The sequence below is a fragment of the Botryllus schlosseri genome, chromosome 8 (assembly GCF_051294905.1).
Source record: "Botryllus schlosseri isolate E-star chromosome 8, Bs_hap1, whole genome shotgun sequence".
NCBI classification, from domain to species: Eukaryota; Metazoa; Chordata; class Ascidiacea; order Stolidobranchia; family Styelidae; genus Botryllus; species Botryllus schlosseri.
The window spans coordinates 15,649,577-15,670,222 of record NC_137243.1 but is presented as its reverse complement, the minus strand read 5'-3'; the positions used below and the strand labels follow the sequence as shown (position 1 = coordinate 15,670,222).

Sequence of the window (20,646 nt, the reverse complement as noted above, 5' to 3'; positions counted from 1 at the left end):
GTAAACGAAATAACATTAAGCCGTTGGGAACTGTACAATGTACATTTCCTCTCTTACTCCACAACGCACACTGCACATTTCGTTAACCACCCGTTACAGTTTACTACAAATTAAAGCTTCCTATTACTGCAGTGGACTATAAGCATTATTCTAGCAATCCCAAAAATGTCAGGCTGCCGCAGTGCCTCAGTACTGGTAGGCCAAGAAAATCAAAGACAGAGACGTTATCTGGCATTGAAACAGTTTATTAGGTATGTATTTACACGCCAATTTATACAGCAATAACACAAATAAATTATATCAAGACGTACAGAAAATCAGACTAGAACTAGACTATCGAATATCATCGACACAAATATCGCAGGCCGATAAACTATAAAACGGCAGTGGTCGTCTGATTGGCCAAGGTCTCAGGACCATTGCGAAAACGCGTCTCGGATTCCAGCACATCAAATGCGTGATCACTGATTAGTCATCAAATAGCTGACGCGTTAATAGCGAGGAATGACAGGAAACGCTGCATACCCTATTATTATGGTAGGATCAGTGCAGTGCAGCAGTAGCTCAACACAGGCAACTGATATTTACTAATCTACTGACATGATAGCGAATTCTCATTACAATCCGGCCCGAGGGCTTACAGGCAGTAGTTGCGTGAATATCAAGGATAGATGACCAGGTCGTGAAACAAATGCAGCGCCTATTTATTGACATCTAGTGACCAGAAAACAGATACTCCAACCGTTTTCCAGACATGAAATAAATTACAGTATGATGATTATAGCAACTATGTGACTAAACAACATTTGTAGCGTCATCATGATCAAATTTTAGGGGGGCTCTATGGAGTGAGGGCCATCGGAGCATTGGCTATGAGTGAAGACACCTATTTCGGCCAAGCAGGCTTAGCCTGCAATAGTTCGGCAATATCAATACGATGAATGCAACACGCCCTTGAACATAATTAATAAACTGCGAACATATACCTTGTTCGGATCGAACTTGCGAAACGCAGAAAGAATAAAGCTTATGCGCGCAAAAAATCAACAACAAATAAGTGCAGTATAATTTCCGCAAAAGGTTCGAACGTGAAACTAGTTGGTAGGGACTATAGGGAAAAAAGAAAGAAGTTAATACTTTTCGCAATTCAAGCTTGGCAGCGCAACACTGAGTAACACGAGAGGTCAAAAACATTTTGGTCCTTCGTAATTTCGGCTTCGAAAGTGCAGGAAAAAACACAACGAGACATAGAAAAGTATATCCGCAACGACAACGAATTTCGTCACACTATCGAATAAGGATGAAAAAGAAACAAATTAGGATTTCAGACTTGGATTTGAAGCGGAATTCATCACAAACCGAGCGCAAAATCAGCACAGAGCACTGCCTTGGAGCACTTGGAAGACGAAAGTCTCGTATTTACCAAAACTCACAAATCCGACAATTCAAATTGGGAATAAAGTGGGTGAAACAAAAAAGAAAACGCAAAGACTACAAAAATTGCATATCCTCAAGTCCCGAAACTATCTGTTTTGCTCCACCACGGCTACAAAAGGCGGGCTACCTTCGTTACTGCTCAAGCTCTCGCCAAGCCCCAGGCTCCGGTATCCAGAGTCAGACGGTGTGACGGAGCCGGCTTTCGGCAAGTCATCACAGTTCAACGGGCCCTGCCTTTTTGCCTGACCAGTTAGAAACACAGATGGCGTAAAGGGGCTGACGCCGGGCTCCGTGTCTTGACGGTTATACTCCATCCCTGGTACGGTGACATCGAAGGCCGACGGCCAAGACAAGCCATCACGTCCCAGCGTGACTTCGTTGCCTACAGACCTGACGTCGCTCGGTGTTGAACCAAGCTTTTCGTCGCAAATTTCAGAGTCCTCGGAAGAAATTCTCGCCATTTTTGTCGGAGGCGTTTCCAACGAACTCCGCGTCGACGTGACATCACGTAATACCCCAGGGGCTAAATTACAGTCCGACACGATTGGCGGGGTGTTTTCTTCCGACGTCACACTCGATGACGACATGCCCAAATTCAAAACCTTCCTAGGGGAGGACTGGCTCGATCGGGACATCCCGCTCTCCTCCGAGCTGCTCCTGGTCTCGGTGCTGCCGCTGTGTTCTCTCTTTTTCTTTCTCCTCTTTGCGAGCGAGGCGTTGTCCACCCCGGACAGCTTGAAGCCGTTGCGGGCGACACGGTTTAGGCTCCTGGCAGTCACGGTGAAGGTTTGGCGGGACCGCGGGCTGCCAGGGATCGCGCCCGGGCTGCTGAGCGGAGTGTTTGGAGCGTTGGCGCCGGACACCCACGGGCTTTTGAGGAAGTCGTCGATACGCAGGCGTTGAGAGGGGTCAACGGTGAGCAGGCCTGGAAATGGATCGAATCGCTTTAGTCAAATTACATAAACAAACAGAGTACGGGGAACCAATGAATACTCAGATTAGGGTTGCAATGACTCCAGTCATTCTCCATTTTATGAAAATTCGACTTTGTTTGATTTGTACTCGAGTCATCGCGCATCACTCGACCAAGTCATATCACTCGAGAAATTCTATATTAATTGAGTCAATTCTCAAGTACCAGGACCGATACTTGAAGAATATGTGTCTAAAACCTATTTTGTCATGTTGAGAGGGACAAAAAATAAGTATACTATGAATGCAAGGCCTTCGATATCATTTAAGAGGTTAGCAAAAGTGAGTTGGACTCGTCTTGACTCGATGGCGAAGTGAGAATGACACAACTTGACTCGAGTCAAAACTATAAAAGTATAATTGACTCGCGACTCGGAACCTTGTGGCTTGGTTACAGCACTGACTCGGACTCCTTAACGAAATCCAGAGGTTCCCATTGGTTCTCAACCGGAATGGCAATGGCAATAACCTGTGTAACCGCAATGTCGTAACATTTGAGAACATTTGGTTCAATTTTTAAGTAGTCGGAGTCGGGGCCTATTAACACTAGAACTACCGGAACTTCGAACTACCTAGAACTACCTTGTGGCTTTTTTGACGCATGTTGAATTTTCTTCGATTAAATGCATTTACCGGAGCTAAAAATCAGCACAAATCTCAACAAACGGCATCAGAAACCATTGTTTATTGCGCTCACAGCTACTTGCAATATTTTACATACACCTTAGGTCAACACTTATATAACAAATCGCCGTTTTTTGGTGTAACATATAAGTGTTGTTCTGGTGCGCATTTGGTATTTGAGCACGTTCTTTAAAAATTTACAGTAGGTTCCAGAACCGCTTTAGCCACATCATCATTGTTGGTTATTGCTGACATATCATAAAGCTTATCAGATAAGATTTGCATAATGCAATTTCGCAACTAATCCTCGATTTGCATATTTTTATAGTATCGGCATTTTGGCAAGTAGTAGATCATTCACATTCTAAGAAAACATGCACAGACCATCGTCGACTTGTTGGTACCCTCATAGAATACTGCCTTGCAACCTAACCAATAATATCCCCCTGGTTTTGTTTCGTTTTACATTTAACCGTCACTGGTATCTTGTTTGTGTTGTTTCTGAAGGAAACAGTTACCTCCGGTTGGAGTGAACTCAATATATATGTGTACAACTTCGATCTCTACACTGGCATCTCGCCGTTACGCTTATCAACAAGATGATAGCTTGGAAAAGTGTGGCTACATGAAGCTGCCTGTGTTCCTTCTGGTCCTGGGTAGCGTCAAGCAACTTTTGACAATAGTGTCAACTGGGACTTCGTTTGCTTCTCCAAGCGTATACAGCCACATTCAAGTAACATTGTTTCAAGATGGATTACATCAGACTCTTCACATTACTATGCTTGGCAAATGTATAGATTATGGAAGAGGTGTCCTGTCCTATCCTTGCCTAAATATGAGACGCCCTTGTACAGATACTTGGTAGCAGCAGCGTCCACCATCTGACATTTTACCCTAATTATTTGCTGGCATTTCGACCATGTAATGAACGAAAACAATATTATCTTTATCGAGTCCACACTTTTTTTATACTCCTCATGTCAATAGAAAGCTCATGACTTCCATAAACCTGTTCTTCGAGAGGGCCTGACTAAACATAATGCACTCATGCCCTCAGTCCTCATATGCATTCAATTCACTAAATTCAGCTCACTCTCCCCCGAAGATCCATCTCGTAGACCGGAGCAAAGGCCCTTTGCCCTTGTACAACCCTAGTATATTAGTATGGACAATACAGATGTCGGCTTGGTCTGATGGTACATTTCAAATGTCATGTCCTGTAACACGCTGAGCTTCAGAAATATAATATTACAGAGCTTTGATGACTCGGAACGAGGAAGATCCAGGGCCTTCTATTACAAGGGATGTTGTTGCTAACACAGTTAGACCAAGTCGATATTAACCAAGTTCTGTTGTTACAAACGGCTTTTCTGCGTTTATCAGATACATAACCGCTTTCAAGAATATGAAACTGCGATGCCTGAAGGTAGAAAAACTGTAATGCGTCAAAAAAGCCACTCGGTAGTTCTAGGTAGTTCTGTGTATAACTTTTTTATTTGTACTAGATGAGTGATGAAAATCATAGGTAAGGTGGCCTACATAAAATAAATAAAAGTCAAGAAGTTTCAGCCGAACAGCGTAAGATTTGACTGAATGCCAGCTCTTTAAAAATGAAAATGCGTCAAAAAAGCCACTTGATCGTTCTAGTGTTAACAAACTCTAAAAGGTGTTACAAAATTTCTGGGACTCCAACTGCATTATGAGAAAACTCAACGAAACTCCCACCCACAGATATAAAATTTTCGACTTCTCAAATCCAGTAATGAGTAGCGGGTAATGCAAGGGAATTCTCACCTTTGACCAATTCCTTCGCTTCGGCCGAGATCTTATCCCAACCCTCGCCCTCCAATTTCACTTCTCCTTTCTGTATGCAGGACATGATCTCCGCGGCGCAATGATTCTTCGTCTGGTTCACGAACGGAATCTCGCCGGACAGCATGGCGTACTGGAATGAAACAATTCAAAAAAATGAATATCGAATCGTTCCGAAATAGGGGGCGGCTTCTGATCCAGTGCGGACTGTGGATACGAAGTTGTATTTCAAAGAGAGAGAGAGACAGATAGAGAGAGTGAAAATCTTTCATTTACTAAATGAGCAAATCACCAGCATATATTATAAAATTGCAGTTGAATGAAATAGGAATAGATACAAACACGGCATCATGGCGGAGCCACCCAAAGATTTTCATGTAGTTTTGGTAGTAAGGCCAGAGCGGACATAGGCGGTTGGCACCGGTTTTATAGAATCGGCTCACAAAATTTGACCAGATCAGCAACACGGTTTGCATTACTGGTTACTTATCAATGACATTTGTTGTAACAGAACCGGCTGAAAAACATGACTTTTGTGATAGAAACGGTCGTTTGAAATTTTAATCACACCAATGGATACAGGCAAAATTTTCTCAGGTTTTGACCAGACCAGAAGTTACAATTTTTTTGGTAAGATCGTGATCAGAGCCAGATTTAAAAAATTGCTGCTTTGCCCTAGTTTGAGCACCCGCTGAGCAAAATCACACACTGACATGCACATCGATTAGTCAACAAAAATGAATTCCTCACCAGTACTACCCCGAGGCTCCACAAATCGCAAGATTCATCGTAGCCTCCCGAGGTTTGATTGAAGGTCATATCTAAGATTTCCGGAGCCGCGTACTGCAACGTGAACACGGGCGTCGTCAGAGGCGGGACGCTGCCACCCGGGTTGGCACAGTTCTGCTTCATCCTCGCAAAGCCGAAATCGACGATTTTCACCTGAGAAATGGCGAGTTCAGCTACGAGCAGGTAAAAAGGAAATTTCGCAATTGAAAGTCATTGACAGTTATGATTCAATTGGTAGTAAAATGTCTTGAAAATCCTTTTGTCGTATAATATCAAAACAATCATAATCCGAAACTCACCCGCATATCGGTATTTATGCTACTATTCGTCCTTCGCAGCCTACGATGTCCGCTCACAGTCGTGTCCCCATTGGTACTCGTCCTTTCGTCGCTACTCGTGAATACAATATTCTAAACGCATCACATATTCCATCAAGTGAACTGAGTCAACCAGTCAATACTGCACGAAAGCCACATGCGGTGAGTCACATACCTCAGGTTTCAAGTCACGATGCACCACACCGTTGTGATGCATGTGCGCGACTGCAGAAGATACTTGTCTGATAACGTGACTGGCTTCCGACTCGGTGAAATGGCCGCGCTGCCTGATCATAGCCAACAGTTCGCCGCCGTCCAGAAGTTCCAATACGATGTAGCAGTGGAGCTGAAATTCAACAACACAAATTAATCGTGCAATTATTACTTCAGCAATACCTTCATCAGTTCAAAATGTCGCGTTGGCCTACACATGATAATAACATGTATATGAAGAGCGCACACTGAAAGATAACTGTTACAAGGACCACGAAAAAGAACAGTCAATGAAAACGAAATGGCATATGACATATGTCAAGTCACGATCTTGTACCGGTAATCTCAACATTACTACTTATTCAGTGGAACATGTTTGGATTTTGACGTGAAGAAACCATGGCACCTTTGCCGGCAAACCAGTAGACATACCAAGAAAAATAGTAGTCAGTACGATGTACGGTCAACTGTTTAATAGCTGAAGTATTGATAAGGTAAAACATGACTACACAATATACATTCATCGATCTGGTGACAATCGGTATGAAGTCAGAATAGTACGTGATTTGTAGCAATTCACAGAATAATACAGGAACATTATCAGATCCGATTGGAAAGATGTATAAACAAAAATTTGTTTCCTTACCTTATCGTTGTGAACGCTGTGTAATTTTACAATATTATCGTGCCCTTGGCACACGGATAGTGCTTGAATTTCTTGCTGGGACCGAAAATGCCATCTACACAAAAGTAGGAACATCATTACCTGGCAGTGGTATCGCTCGCCACCAATCCTATACCTGCTACTGATAATTTTAACGGCGTACTCTTTCCCGGTGGATTTCTCGGTGCATTTGCGGCACACAGAGAAGCTTCCGTCGCCGAGAGGTTTTTCCGACATGTCCATGTCGTAAAGTTGAAAAAATTCAGAGTCCTCGAATACCGACGGCAGGTTGCTAAGGGTCGGTCTCAGGGACTTTTTCGGCGGTTGCAACATCGACGCCATGTCATAGTTAACGGCGTTCTGCTTGCCGAATATCACAGATGGAGCCATGAACGAATAGCCCTGAGAAGGTAAATAGGAGTGCTATCAAATTCACTTTATGAGGAAAAATAAATAAGCTTCAAGTGAATGAAACGGACAAAACAATGGTCGATTTTCCATTTAAAATATGTCATCTGTTGTATATGAAAGAAGTGGTTAGATTTCAGGATAGAATTAAAATGATAACCTTACTACCAGTGGCGTAGCAGCCACTTGGCGGTTCTGGCTCTGTGCCAGGGGCGGCAGGCTTCAAGGGGGCGGCAAAATGAGGCAGCACTGAGAGAGAGAGAGAGAGAGAGATGGTATTCTTTTTCGCCTGCACAACCGAGATGCTTAGACGACGGAGATGCGATACGGATTTCATAAGGTCATCTAGTCTGCACCCCCGTTTTTTTTCTCCTCCGTGATTGCTGAGCGCCTAGCGGGATAACCGCAGATACCGGTTTTCGAGTCTTTGGTCTGACCCGGCCGGGGATCGAACCCACGATTTACCGATCAAGAAGCCGGACGCATAACGATTACACACTCTCGCTCGGCACAGCCGGCTAAAAGAAGCGTAGTAGTCCTATTCCTATTGCTGGCGTCCCGTGAGCTAAAATTTAATCAGACAGGTCTCAATCGAAAGCTAGTGTCGCGCTGATTCCGAAAACACGATTTAATATGTTAACATGGCAATGGAACCACTCTGAAATAGTCGTCAAGGCCGATTGTTCGGAGAGTTCGCGGAAAAGGGAGAACGCCTGACGAACAATCAGAAGATGCTGGCCTCTGTGTTGTTGAAGAAGTTAGACGATGCATGTTTCAAGCTTTGGGCAGATTTAAACATGAAGCTGAAACTAGGTTTACCGGCATACACCACCAGAGGCGGGCAACTTCTCCAGTCGGCGGGTCGGATATATGAACATTAAGTACTTATGGCGGGCCGGATTGCTGAATAGATACATTATTCACCCATTTATCCACATATACAAGGAATAAATCGTATTTAATGAATGTATTTTAACGACAGCAACGTCGCTTCAAAGCCATTTCTCGCCGACAATGACGAAGACAATGTGGATTTGAGAATAGCGTTGTCATACAAGCACCGCCAAGTCTGGTTCTCTCTGATCAATCAACACACAGTGCATCTTTTGGATTTCAATGCGTTCGATAAGTTCAGTACCCCAAATTTACAAAGATATCAATTCATTAGGGCTGAGTACGCGACGAGATAGCGTCGGCCGTGGTTGTTCAACTGTGTGACCTAATTAATCGCGATATTGAATTCATGCGGCCTGCGTCCTCTACAAAATTTGAAGTGACCCGACACCCGTTTTTGAGTTGGCAACCACTGGCATAAGCGGTGTCTTACAAGCCTTGAAGTGTGCCGTGCTACATGTCGGCAGTTACGGAATGAAAAATAAGAAATATCAGCCTGGTGTAATTGACCATTGTAGTCGACAAACACTATGATTACCACAAACGACGTTAGAGTCGAGTACATGGTATATGCGGATAATGCAAGTCTTCTCGCTTGTACGAACGTACGCGTAAGCTCCACTCTCGCACGCTGCGCATGCGCATACACTACACGTATATAATAACATACAGTCACTAAAATTGGACCTAGTAAGCAAGTAGTGGGGAATCTCGGCAGACTGGGGCAGCGGGCCACATCATCATGTAAGACGGAAAACAGTCCGCGGGCCGTATGTCACCCACCCTGACTTAAGAGATATGTTTGGATTTTTGAATTCCCACGCTCTGCTGCAAAGCGAAAGTCACAATTTATTCACCAGTGCTTTTAGAAGCACTTATGACGACCAGGTGGACTTTTTGGAGTTAGCTGCGAATATTGTCATGCCTTATGGCTTATACCTTCAAATTGCGGATGATATAAATCAGAAGATTGCTAGCTTGCTTTTCGTACAAACCAATATGAGGCCTCTAGGACGTATAGCCTACACAAATTTAGATATGATCATATGAAGTTGTTCAACTTGAGATTTTATAAGGGTCAAGAGGCTGGTGCAGAGCAGTGAAACCACGTTTGATCGTAGTGCAACAGCGTTTGATGTTTTACAGTGGTTAGTTAATGCAAAGCTACTTCATTCGACACGATATATATACGCTCGTGCTCGTGTCTGAAACTTTATCTGACCATTGGTGTTTCAATTGAGAGCTGTGTGAGGAGCTTCTCAAAGCTCAAACTGATTAAGTCTTATTTACGTTCTACCATGAATGATGATCGGCTATCAGCTCTATCCATTCTGTCTATAGAAAGAGACTACGTTCAAAAACTTGAATTTGAGGGTATTATCACTGATTTTGCTTTGAGGCGGCTATTGATTTTCCTATATGCACATTGCACAATATACATTCGTTCGCTATTTCTTGTCTTTATTCTTTTTGGCCTTATCAACGTTGAGACGGTGAGGCTGAGACGCGGCATATTATTTGTAATTATTTTGATTGACAAGATTGCTTGAAAATGAATATATGCGGAAATTTGCTGCGGTCCACTTAAGGGGGGGGGGGCGGCAATTTAAGCGAGAGCCAGGGGCAGCAGCACATGCTGCTACGCCAGTGCTTACTACAAGGTTCAATTGTACCGATGATTACAAAGTATTCTTTCACTCACGCACAGTTTGTTTGTAAATCGGATATGTTGCAGTTCACCAAAATTGCTCATTAAAAGAGGTGAATTATACTGATAACATGTAAGGTATGAAGGCCTAGCGTCAAGATTGCAACATTAAATCGATTAAACTCAATACCCTGCAGCTCCCAAGCATAAAGCACCATTCAATTTTTTGTGAAAACCATTCCACTCACATCATTACACAATTGTGCAGTGCTCGACTACAGTATAAATCTGATTAGATTATTCAACAACCACATCAAATATCTATCCCGGTGAGTTGTTATTCCTTACTCTTAATTAACAAGTGATATCACTCAAGGTGGTCTCGAAAACAAAAACAAAGACAAGCACAAAGGAAGTTCTTGACATCATTTCTCGATCAAAACATTAATCTTCAAAACACCCTACCAACAATATTGCCGGCGGCCATCACATGGTAAAACCGGGTAGTAAATAGATCAAACAAAGAAATATGATTCTAATTCAGGCTCACATCAAATAGTTAATCTCGTTAAGGATTGGTGTTTACATTGTCATACAGTTTGTACTTGAATATGTCTCTAGAGACGAAGTTGCGTTATGAATTTTATCACACATCAGTAAACAAGTTGAGCCAGTGAGCCTGCACAACTGGATTAAACCGTTTTGTAGTGATATACCGGTACCCAAGGAAATTCAGTTTGCTACATGCACCATGCCTTTACACTCAACAGTGGCCAATTTTATTGTAAGTCATTGCGTAAACAAGTTAAATGAAAACAGTGCGGTTTCCCAGAATCATTCAGAGGTATGCTAGACATACTGTATCATTCTCTCTAATCGGGGAAAATCCCAGTTACTCAATACCTCTTAACAATGGCGCAATCACATTATCTTCAACTGCAGAGCAAACTTCAGAAATACACATTCAAATTTCATCATTGAAGGTACATCTAAAATTACACTTACAGCTGGAGAAAAAGCGACCAAAACATAGCTACATGCCATATGAAAAACACCCGGCCTATGTTAAACACATTACACAATGGCAGCATGTCAATTTGATCAGATTAGAAGTTTTGCTATCACAGAGATCAATGAATGAAGACCACAAACAGACATAAGTACCATAGGTACTCCAAACACGGAATTGCAGATGCCTCCGTGCAGGTATGCAAAAGGATTTCTGCAATGACTCGCTGCTTTCAGTTTGAGCTCTAACATTACAAAGCTTGGGAAGCCGGAAGAATGTCAAAAAACATAAATTTGAAATTACTGCATTTCCAAACAGGAAAGTCGGGATTTAATATTCTCAGTATCGTGTCTGGCTATTTATCGCTTATCTGAAAATAACTTGTATTAGTTTTCCTTGAATGTTTTAGTCGAGATTCGTAACGGAATTTCAGGTATGCGAAAAGATTTCAACTCGAAATGACTCCACACGTTTGGTTTGAACCCTACCACGTGGAAGCTTACGAGGCTGAATGAATGACATTATAATTCGAGATTATCGCATTCCCGAATAAGTTGGGATTTATTAGTTACAGTATTGTGCTTAGGGTTTTTCCGCTTATCTGAAAATTACTTACAACAGTTTTCATTGAATGTTTAGCAGATGCTGAATCAAAGCACAGGCAAAATCACAGTGGGACATTACTGCGTCCCATAGATACACTAAGAATATTGCTCAGATATTGAAATGGGTGTATACTGTAATCGCCATAATTTGGAAATATTGCTCAGCTGGCGAATTCCAAAGAGGATACAGAAGACTATAAATGTAGAATTGGGAGCTGAGAAATATCTTGGTAATAATTAGAGCTGCGAACGGTAAGAGTACTTGAATCCGAGTCAAATATTGATTATGATGGTTCTAACTACGGGGACATCTAGATATCTAGAGTTCTAGATATCCCTGTCTGAGTAGTGAACAATCCAGAGCATTATCACAAATGGTAGTGTGTGCCATAGTTGTTGTTTACAAACAAGAAAATATATTGGTAGTCCTATTTCCTTTGCAATGGTAGGCTATCGAAGATACATACGGTGTTTCGTATTTGAACTTGAATACGGTACTCGACTTGACTCGAAGGTTGATACTCAATTTTACCCTGTATTGTTTAACGAACGAGTCCATTGAAGTTGCAAGTCAGAATCTGCCACAGAAAATGGCTTACCTTGAAAGTCTTAGGTGTCACAGCGCCAGGGGTGGGTGCCGGTGAATAAATCGGTGCCATCAGAGTAAATTCCTCCGCAAAGTTACTGGTGTCCATGTCATTCGTAATCATCGGTTTGAAGGGCGCCGGTATCTGTTTGTCGGCCACCTTTTCCCAGTCCAGTCCCTGAATGATGACGGACATGCTCGTGGACTTTGAACGAGGAAGGGAGGCAAGAGGACATTATTACCCGAAAAAACGGGTGATTTTTTATTTCATTCACGGTCCTCGCCCCTAATCGACTGGTGGGGTCCTTATCCAGCAGGCTGTAAATCAAATCCCTCGCTTCGCGGGTGATCTTTCTGGGGGCGGGCGGGCGCTTCGTCAATATCCGTCTGAAATACGCCCAAAATCAGCGGTGCGGACTAAATTGTAAGAGAGAGCGCCATACTTTGAAACTTCGCTCTGCGTGTTTCGTTCGCCGTCGATAGTAAACGGGGACGCCCCGGTAAGCAGTTCGTACGCCAAGACCCCCAAGCTCCAGAAATCCACCATGTGGTCGTGGCCGTGTCCGTTGTTTTTTATCACCTCTGGCGCCATGTATTCTATGGTCCCGCAGAAAGAATAAGCGCGCTCTTCCTGCATTCGACGAAGGGAATTACCATTTAAAATGGCCGATGTTCGAAGTTGGGGATTACCGTAGGTACATCGGGCAAAAGTTATGTTGACACGTCGTTATCATGCAATTGACGAGTCATAGTTACCTTATACCCGTTGATAAGGCTAATATTTACCAAAGTAAAATTGACAACACCATTGAATCAAATGGCATATCTATAGGTGGTCAGTAATGGTAGGCTATATCTACTTTTTCTCAGTACAGAAGTCTGTTTCATCCAATTGAACTGCCTACTCGCTTGAACAGTTCTGTAGGCAAAACTCCATTCTTTTTATACTTTTGATTTTGCGAAGTAGACAGTATTTTTGTGTGACTTTTATGAGTGAAGTTATCATTATAAACCGCGTGAAATAGCTCCTGTGTCACAGAAACTAAATGATATATTTGAAGATTACACCAATTTGCACCGTCATTAGTCATTTTGCGTTGTCACTAATGACACATATAGCAATATCGAAAGTAGCCACCTCTGGTTAACTGCAAAAAGCTGACTACTTTGATCACCAGTCACCACTGCTAGTGCCTGACAGGGCTCAGTATACTCTAAAGTGCATGCGTTTGAGTTTGCAGTTTTAATTATTACAAATAGAAGTCACAGTCACATATATCCAAGATGAAATGCAGCATTGCCAAACATCAGCCCTTTGATTTATCAAAATATTATTCTGTGTTTAAACGAGTTAACAACACAACACAACAGTCATTATTATAAGGAAAACGTGTCATAAATTAGTTTTAAATGTTTGTTTTTTGTGATTCCAACATTTTGGAAACTTCTTTATCATTGGTGATGACTATAAATTGGTAGAACAATAATAAAATGTACATAGAAATTCATTTCAAAATTTGGAAGGAGGCATCAGTAGATCATTAAACAAACTTCCACTATTATAATATAAGGGAATGGGAAGTACAATACAAAAGAAACAGTGCTGCTATTGACCTGAAGGTCATTTGAAAGCTGGAGAGAATAATGGATAAGAATGTGGTTTACAAAATGTGTGGCTAGGTAGGGTGGGCAAAGCATGTTACCTCTGGCAATATTTCTTTGCTCAGTCCAAAATCTGTCAAAACAATATGGCCATCCTTATCGAGTAATATATTCTCCAATTTGATGTCGCGGTAGATAATTCCAAGCTGCGATAGAAGTTGAGGTTAAATAAAATTGCAATTCAGCACGGTTTCACTTGTTACAGCCATATTATAGACATTGCCCTTGGCAGTTACAATTAAATTGCGATCTCAAATCCTACCGTTGCGTTGATAATCATGATGCAATGATGATTCAAGATTTCAAGCTACATCGCAAATATACGCCTACACTACGAACAAACTTACTTTGTGTAAGTGCTCTAGCGCAAGAAGCACTTCGGCAATGAATATACGGACTTCTGGCTCGGTGAACTTCTCGCGTAGGTTCAGATGAGTGAACATTTCTCCACCGTTGACATAATCTGTAAACGTAATGAGAAAAATGAAGTCACAACTTACAGATATGGAATACCGGGCAGTAATTCAACCGCTTTTCTGTATTTAACTGCACACTACAGACATTTGCTTCCAACCATTGTCAACTCAGGTGCTCAGTAACGTAGCATTTCACCTGCCCATCACCCTTGTAGATTGGGTAAAATTGCAGTAAGCCTACTCAATACTGACTTCACTTTGACATCCCAACTGCATCCCAACAAGTCTGTATTTAAAATTAATCGCACCAACACCAAACATTGCAATATTTATTCACGTATCATAGCTTCGGAAAGTTTGTAACTTGTTGCTGCATTATTACAGCTTCTAGGTGATAACTAATATCTGTATTGTTAGCAATTATGTGTCAATCGTCAGTACACATTTTATAGGATTCGAACAACCCCGCAAAGATGAATGTCAGAGAGGGTAGGGACACTAAGGACCATGTTTTGCAGTGTACTTTTTAACACTTTTCGCTTGCAGTTTAGATTTGTTTGAAAAGACAATACTTGTAGCTGTAATTTGACTGAATTTTACAGAATTAGTTTTACATGAGTAATATTGCTCACAGCTTTGATCCCCTTGCAACACCAGTTCATCACAGATCAACCTACACAATGTAACGACCATATTTGTTATTGAGTCAGGCAATCACCTGTTGACAGTTAACGTGTTTCCAGTACGCACTTCTATGTCTCATGTCGTAGAAAGCTGCAGATCAATTTTTCTGTTGCAATCACACAATTTCTATGACTGTATAAATAACATTAATAGGCCTATCAGCAAATATACATAATATTTCCAAATATTGACATTTATCAAGAAGCAGTGGAGTAGGCGCAGTTACTTGATACACCGCCATCAACATGAGAGACTGTGTATCGTGATTCAAAGTGGCGGATATTTTTCTAGGCTCCCCTTCCCCTGTGTCGCTATTATTACATCATCACAAAAGAACCCAAAGAAAGAAGGTCGAAAGATCAAGATGAAACACTGTTACTTCGGTCATTAATACTAGTAACATTAGTACGTCGAGGTGGATGTTTGACAGTTACTTGGTCGTTTCGACACGTTTGTTTCATAGACCTACAAAGTAATTCTATTTCCACACAACTAGCTAGTATAGAGGGTAGGCTTAGCTTCAGTAGGTCCCATCAACTTGGCCTAGTTGTTGCAATATCTAATGAACCAAATGAGAGATCATTTCCCTTACGGTATTTTATTTGACATGTCTGGTTGCTTTCACCTATTTTCTCCAAAATATTGATTTTATTGCTTCGATTTGAAACCAAAACTCGCTTTCACCTCAAGATACGCAATAAGCCATTCCTGTGTCTCTTTGATATAACAAACTGCATTGTGTCACAAATAGGACTTTCATGACAGTAATCACACTGATCCAGTGAGCACATATCAGTGAGAGTCATGTGACCAGACAGAATCAATCTCGCTGTTTTTGCAAACTTATTGTATCAATGCATATGCACTATCCAATAACTAGGCGAGGCTGAGCAGCGTAGTGATGTTCAATCCATTGCACCAAGCCGGCAACACTACCGGCTGCGGATTCTATTCCAACCAAGTTTGTTTACACAATATATAGTTCCAGCACAGGTACGTATTGCAGATTTAGTGGTGCTCAGTAAGTGTAAAAACAACCATCCCGTTCACTGGGAAGCCCTCAAGCTACGAACTTTACAAAAACATCCAATTGTAATTAAGGGTCCGTGGACATATGAGCATGCGACATTGCAGCATGCGACACTTCGGCATGCGACAATTTGGCATGCGTCACATGAGCATGTGGGTTAAATTACGGGTTAGGGGTAGGTTAGGTTAGGTTTATGGTTGGGTTAGGGTTAGGGTTTAGGTTAGGTTAGGCTAGGTTAGGTTAGGTTAGGCTATGTTTCGGGTTAGGGTAAGTTATTGGGTTATACACTCACATGCTGAAGTGACGCATGCTGATGTGTTCCATGCTGAACTGTCGTTTTTCATTGTGTCGCATGCTCATATGTCGGGCAACCGTAATTAAGCATTCCCCGAGCTTGGTCACAGAATAGCATTTACGCGGAAAATATCATGAATCTAATATAAAGATTAAAACATTTCTACTCAACATTCACTTTCTACAATTTTTTAGCAAGACAGATTATTATTCAAATTCTGGTCAATTGCGGTAATCTATAACTTCACTTAGCAATGAGTCGATGTACCATATCTCCCAGAGGCCTGGTGCAATATTTTGTAGCATAATTCAAAAATTCTAAAGATCATTCTCCCTCTTATGATGACCCTTAATAGTCATTTCTTGGCCAGTTGAAATAGATAAATAATGTTGGTCAAATGTTTTTCAACGATAACCATTGTTTTCAAGTTACGACCCTTATGCCGGTTTAGGTTGAAGCAATATGGAATGACAGTAGATTCATTTTACTGGTAGTGGACACCAGTATTTTAATGGTATCAGAATTATCTTCTGTCATCCAGCGATGTTAAATGAAGATCCGGTGTGAGAGTAAAATCAAATATGTCCAATTTCGGTTTGCGAATACTGCCACATGATACTCCATTGAACTGCCTGTGATTAAATACTATAATTACTGTTCAGTCAACCACCACCTCAAGGAGGCCTCAAGTCTACTTCTAACTGCAATTAGAGTTGATATTGTAATTCCTACAGAGTTGGCTATACTTTCTGACAGTTTAGTAAGTTGAAACTAAATTGGCGATGGTAATAGTTGTATTTCGGGGAACAGCTACACTTTCTACCTGAAAGACAATTTTCTGTGATTGTTATTAGCCGACCATGCCGCAAATGAAGTCCTTCAGCCAGGGAGACGAGACTTGTTCCTGCCATACCGTGAATTCTCAATCGTATTAACAAAAACACCATATGTTCCTGCTGTGAACTTTCAGTACGCATATCAAAGGCGACTGAATTTGCATGTATTGACAAATTTAGAGAGCAAAGACGCAAATTTGTGATTTCTTATCAGTTATCACGGGAAAACACGGTCAGTCGGTCACATTATAGGCTGGCATATGTAAGGGAGAGTAGGTATTTATTTAGGCACAATGTTGTTTTATTCCAGCTAAGACGTTAACCTGTAATTTGCCAATCTGTTACCGATACAATGAAGCTGCTAGGTCAATGTGTCTGGACATGACACCAAATTATGTAATGATCCGCCAATTGCAGTCGTATTTTTGCTATCACATAGCAAGTAATTCCGATGACAAAGCCTCATAATACGGCAGTGGTCCGTTCCTAAACAGTGGGCTGTGGCCTGCAACTACTCACTATCCCTTACATCTTATTGTATCAAATAAACACCAGTCTTGTTGATGTATATGAAAATCTGTGTTGTGAATTGCTAGGTGCCACCTGACTCATAGGATGAGCAATTGAGCCACTTCCGTCTACTACTTGTCAAAGCTACATTTAGGATATTTAGTACAGGATATGGGAAAGGAAATCATTGTGTCCTTGCTATGATATTTCTCCCACCTGGTGATGTGGAAATATTCCAATTGTGTGACAACATGATTGAAAATGTATCAAAACACAATAGTACATTGTACATACATAATAGTTTTACAGTGCTCAAGTTTATTGTTAAATATCTGACGATAGGCCTATAATGGGTCGATTTCACACAGCATAAATCAAAAATGCTGAACATGTACAGATTGTACGTACATGTACAGGAAAGTCCTACTTAAAATCAAACATCTGTAACTGAGTTCACAAGTTTCAACAGGCAACAATAAGGCCGTATTGTCTCACTAAAAGAATCCACCAGTTTCACGATAACCTCAGACCACACAAAATAATGGCATGACATAATATGACTCACCTAAAATTAGATGCAGTCTTGAATTGGTTTGAAATGCATAGTGCAGAGTCACAAGAAACGGTGATTGCCTAACTGCTTCGAGCACCTGCCAAATGAATGGTACTAAAACATACACCACATAGCAAATATATATCATTCTACATTCAGTTCTTGTGAGAGGGATATTAGTATAGGATTAGGGTGAGGTTTACAAACATTGAAACTGAAACACAATTGATCTATTTACTGGGTTGTTGGCACAGTCAGAGACACCAGAATAACACAAAATCAGACTTGATTAATCATGGAATAATACTAAACTAAAAATGTGCAATGCAGCATAAATCATAACCACCTCCTTGAGCTACAGACTATACAGAAATTGTGATTGGATTGGGAGGTTTCACCGATAAGGCTCGTGTACCATGCATTAATAAAACAATTGCAATTGTTGAATATATAGCCGTATACAGGTGCGGAATCATATTTTATCAGCATCGAGTAACAATACACGCCAGGTTAGTCCATAGTTCATACCTGTCTTTCAGTCATTGTGTGCTCCTTTGTCTTAGGTTTCATAGCAATTGTTGCCTTCTTCAACACTTTCATGGCATATAATGTTCCTTTATCATGACCACGTACTTTACGCACGAGGAAAACTTTTCCATAAGCTGAAACAAAGTATGAAGACACCAGTGATGTAGAAGTAGCCATTTGCTGTGTTACAAAAATTTGATTCAAGCACTGATATAGAGAGACGATTCCAATTTGGGATTGTAAATAAATGCAATTACAGTAATTTATGATTCACTATCCATTGGTACCTCCAGTTCCAAGTACTTTCAGAAGTTCAAAGCTGTCAAGTCCGACCTTCTCTTCGTGTCCTGTCAGGTTGGCTAATATACAATAATTTGATTGGTTACAAGATGATATTAATTACACTTGCACCAATTATACCTTCTGTTATGTCATGTATCCGTCTGTCCAATTTCTTTGCGATAACTCCATCACCCTCCATGATAGGAGTTGAAAATTCTGTTAAGTAATCTTATATAATGTAGTTGATACCTTGACTAAATATCGAAATGAAAGTAAAACTTGTTGGGAATTTTGAAGCATTTTCAGAGTCCTAATGCAAAATTGACAACATGTCACGATTAATTGGCCATCTCACAAGAATTCTATGCTCTTAAGACACAGCATCCTATTTCTACATTCATTGCAATGAAGCAACTTGATTGTTTACCTTAGAAGCAATGGACGACATAGAATTGACAATTTGGGAACTCAATTGCACCTGTGCTGCACCTACACACTTCATTTTGATTGATATATCCAGATTACTCCCTGAAGAAGAAGGCTAGCTAAGATTCAACCCCAATTTGTAAACTATTATTCTACCAAAAAAGTCAGTGCTTTTTTGAAATCGTAATTTCAACTTATCGAAGCTCTCGCAATCAGAAATGTCAATCGAGAAATGTTGTATTGAATTTATGTCATCCGGGTAGAATGGTGAAGTTTGGTGTCTTTTGCCTTCCGTAAAAAATTCCACAGAACAGTCTTTACCGCAAAATCCGCCTTGAAACTGCAACGATATATCCAAGGTTTTTCCTTGTTTTGGGGATTCAAATTCTACAGCGATCCATTGCGGCAAGCCTTGATCCGAATTCCAGCAGGTTTCATCATCATCGTTCATCAAGTGCTTCTTGCCATACTGTTTCACATCTCTATTTAAAACCGAGCTAACCTTTATCCCGCTGATTGCGGACTTCAAGTTATTCATGCCACCTTTCTTTAAAAGTGAGAATCTAAGATGCAGAGAGAGACACCAGTAACAACAAAAAACATTCCCAGCAGAGATTTCAAACTGTATTTCTCTCGGGCAACCAAGCTGCCAGTCAATGAAGTGATAACAAGAGTTAGTGAGTTTACTACTGGGACGACGATGGATATGTCCGCTGATCTCAATGCAAAATAATACGCGACGGAGCCCATTTGATTCACTGCAAACGGCAGGAATATTTTCCATTGTAAAATCACAAACTTGAATTTCATTTTGATGGACTGGAGAAGATTGTCACCGTAAATGTTCTCCACCCCACTGCTTTGTTGCTTGATCAGTGGATTAGTTACACCCCATATTACGGAGGGTAATAAAAGCCAAAATACATCATTGAAATTCATCAGGACTTAGAGCAAGCAGGTAAGCTTCAAGTAACTGATGACATTGATACTGAAAAGAGTGTGAAATAACACATGAGAATTCTTTAAAATTAAGATTATTTTCAACCAGGAGTTCGAAGCATTATCCTGTTTCTGTTTTGGCCTTCTGCCCTCATGAGCGGAAGCATTACGCAACTCGACATCGAAACCAACAAAACATATGTATTTCTAATTCAGAAACTCGTTGCGCACAGGTGTATCACTCACACCTGTGTTCACTTTAAGTTCGCGTGCACTGTATACCGATATATACCGATTCGAACGATGAGCATTGCATAAATATATAACCAATCTTTTAACCCAATACACTGCATAATCTGTATAAAAACAACAACGCATCGTCACTATAGGCATGAACTCAATCCGGTATCCGCTTTGCACCGCTGCACTCTCGTTAGTCTGTGACGTCACAGCGACCGAAAGTAGAGAGCGCCTCACAAGAGGACGGGGAGTGAAAGATTGAATAGA

General features: G+C 41.1%; 2 protein-coding genes across 2 annotated transcripts; both read right to left on the bottom strand.

Annotated features, from left to right (window-relative positions):
* Window positions 1-224: 224 nt before the first annotated feature.
* On the bottom strand, window positions 225-20,529 carry LOC145444124 (ribosomal protein S6 kinase alpha-5-like). Its single transcript, XM_080322051.1, has 16 exons — window positions 18,913-20,529; window positions 18,780-18,851; window positions 18,493-18,626; window positions 17,977-18,061; window positions 13,988-14,103; window positions 13,682-13,786; window positions 12,422-12,609; window positions 12,221-12,365; window positions 11,992-12,156; window positions 6,965-7,230; window positions 6,811-6,904; window positions 6,127-6,297; window positions 5,934-6,044; window positions 5,596-5,787; window positions 4,828-4,978; window positions 225-2,362 (listed from the first exon to the last, which is right to left on the bottom strand). Exons 1-16 carry the CDS (start codon window positions 18,971-18,973, stop codon window positions 1,524-1,526), a joined length of 2,895 nt encoding a protein of 964 aa, XP_080178177.1. The 5' UTR covers window positions 18,974-20,529; the 3' UTR covers window positions 225-1,523.
* LOC145444306 (nuclear receptor 2C2-associated protein-like) lies at window positions 19,316-19,738 on the bottom strand. The gene has a single exon (XM_080322249.1). The coding sequence runs from the start codon at window positions 19,736-19,738 to the stop codon at window positions 19,316-19,318; it is 423 nt and encodes a 140-aa protein (XP_080178375.1).
* Window positions 20,530-20,646: the final 117 nt, after the last annotated feature.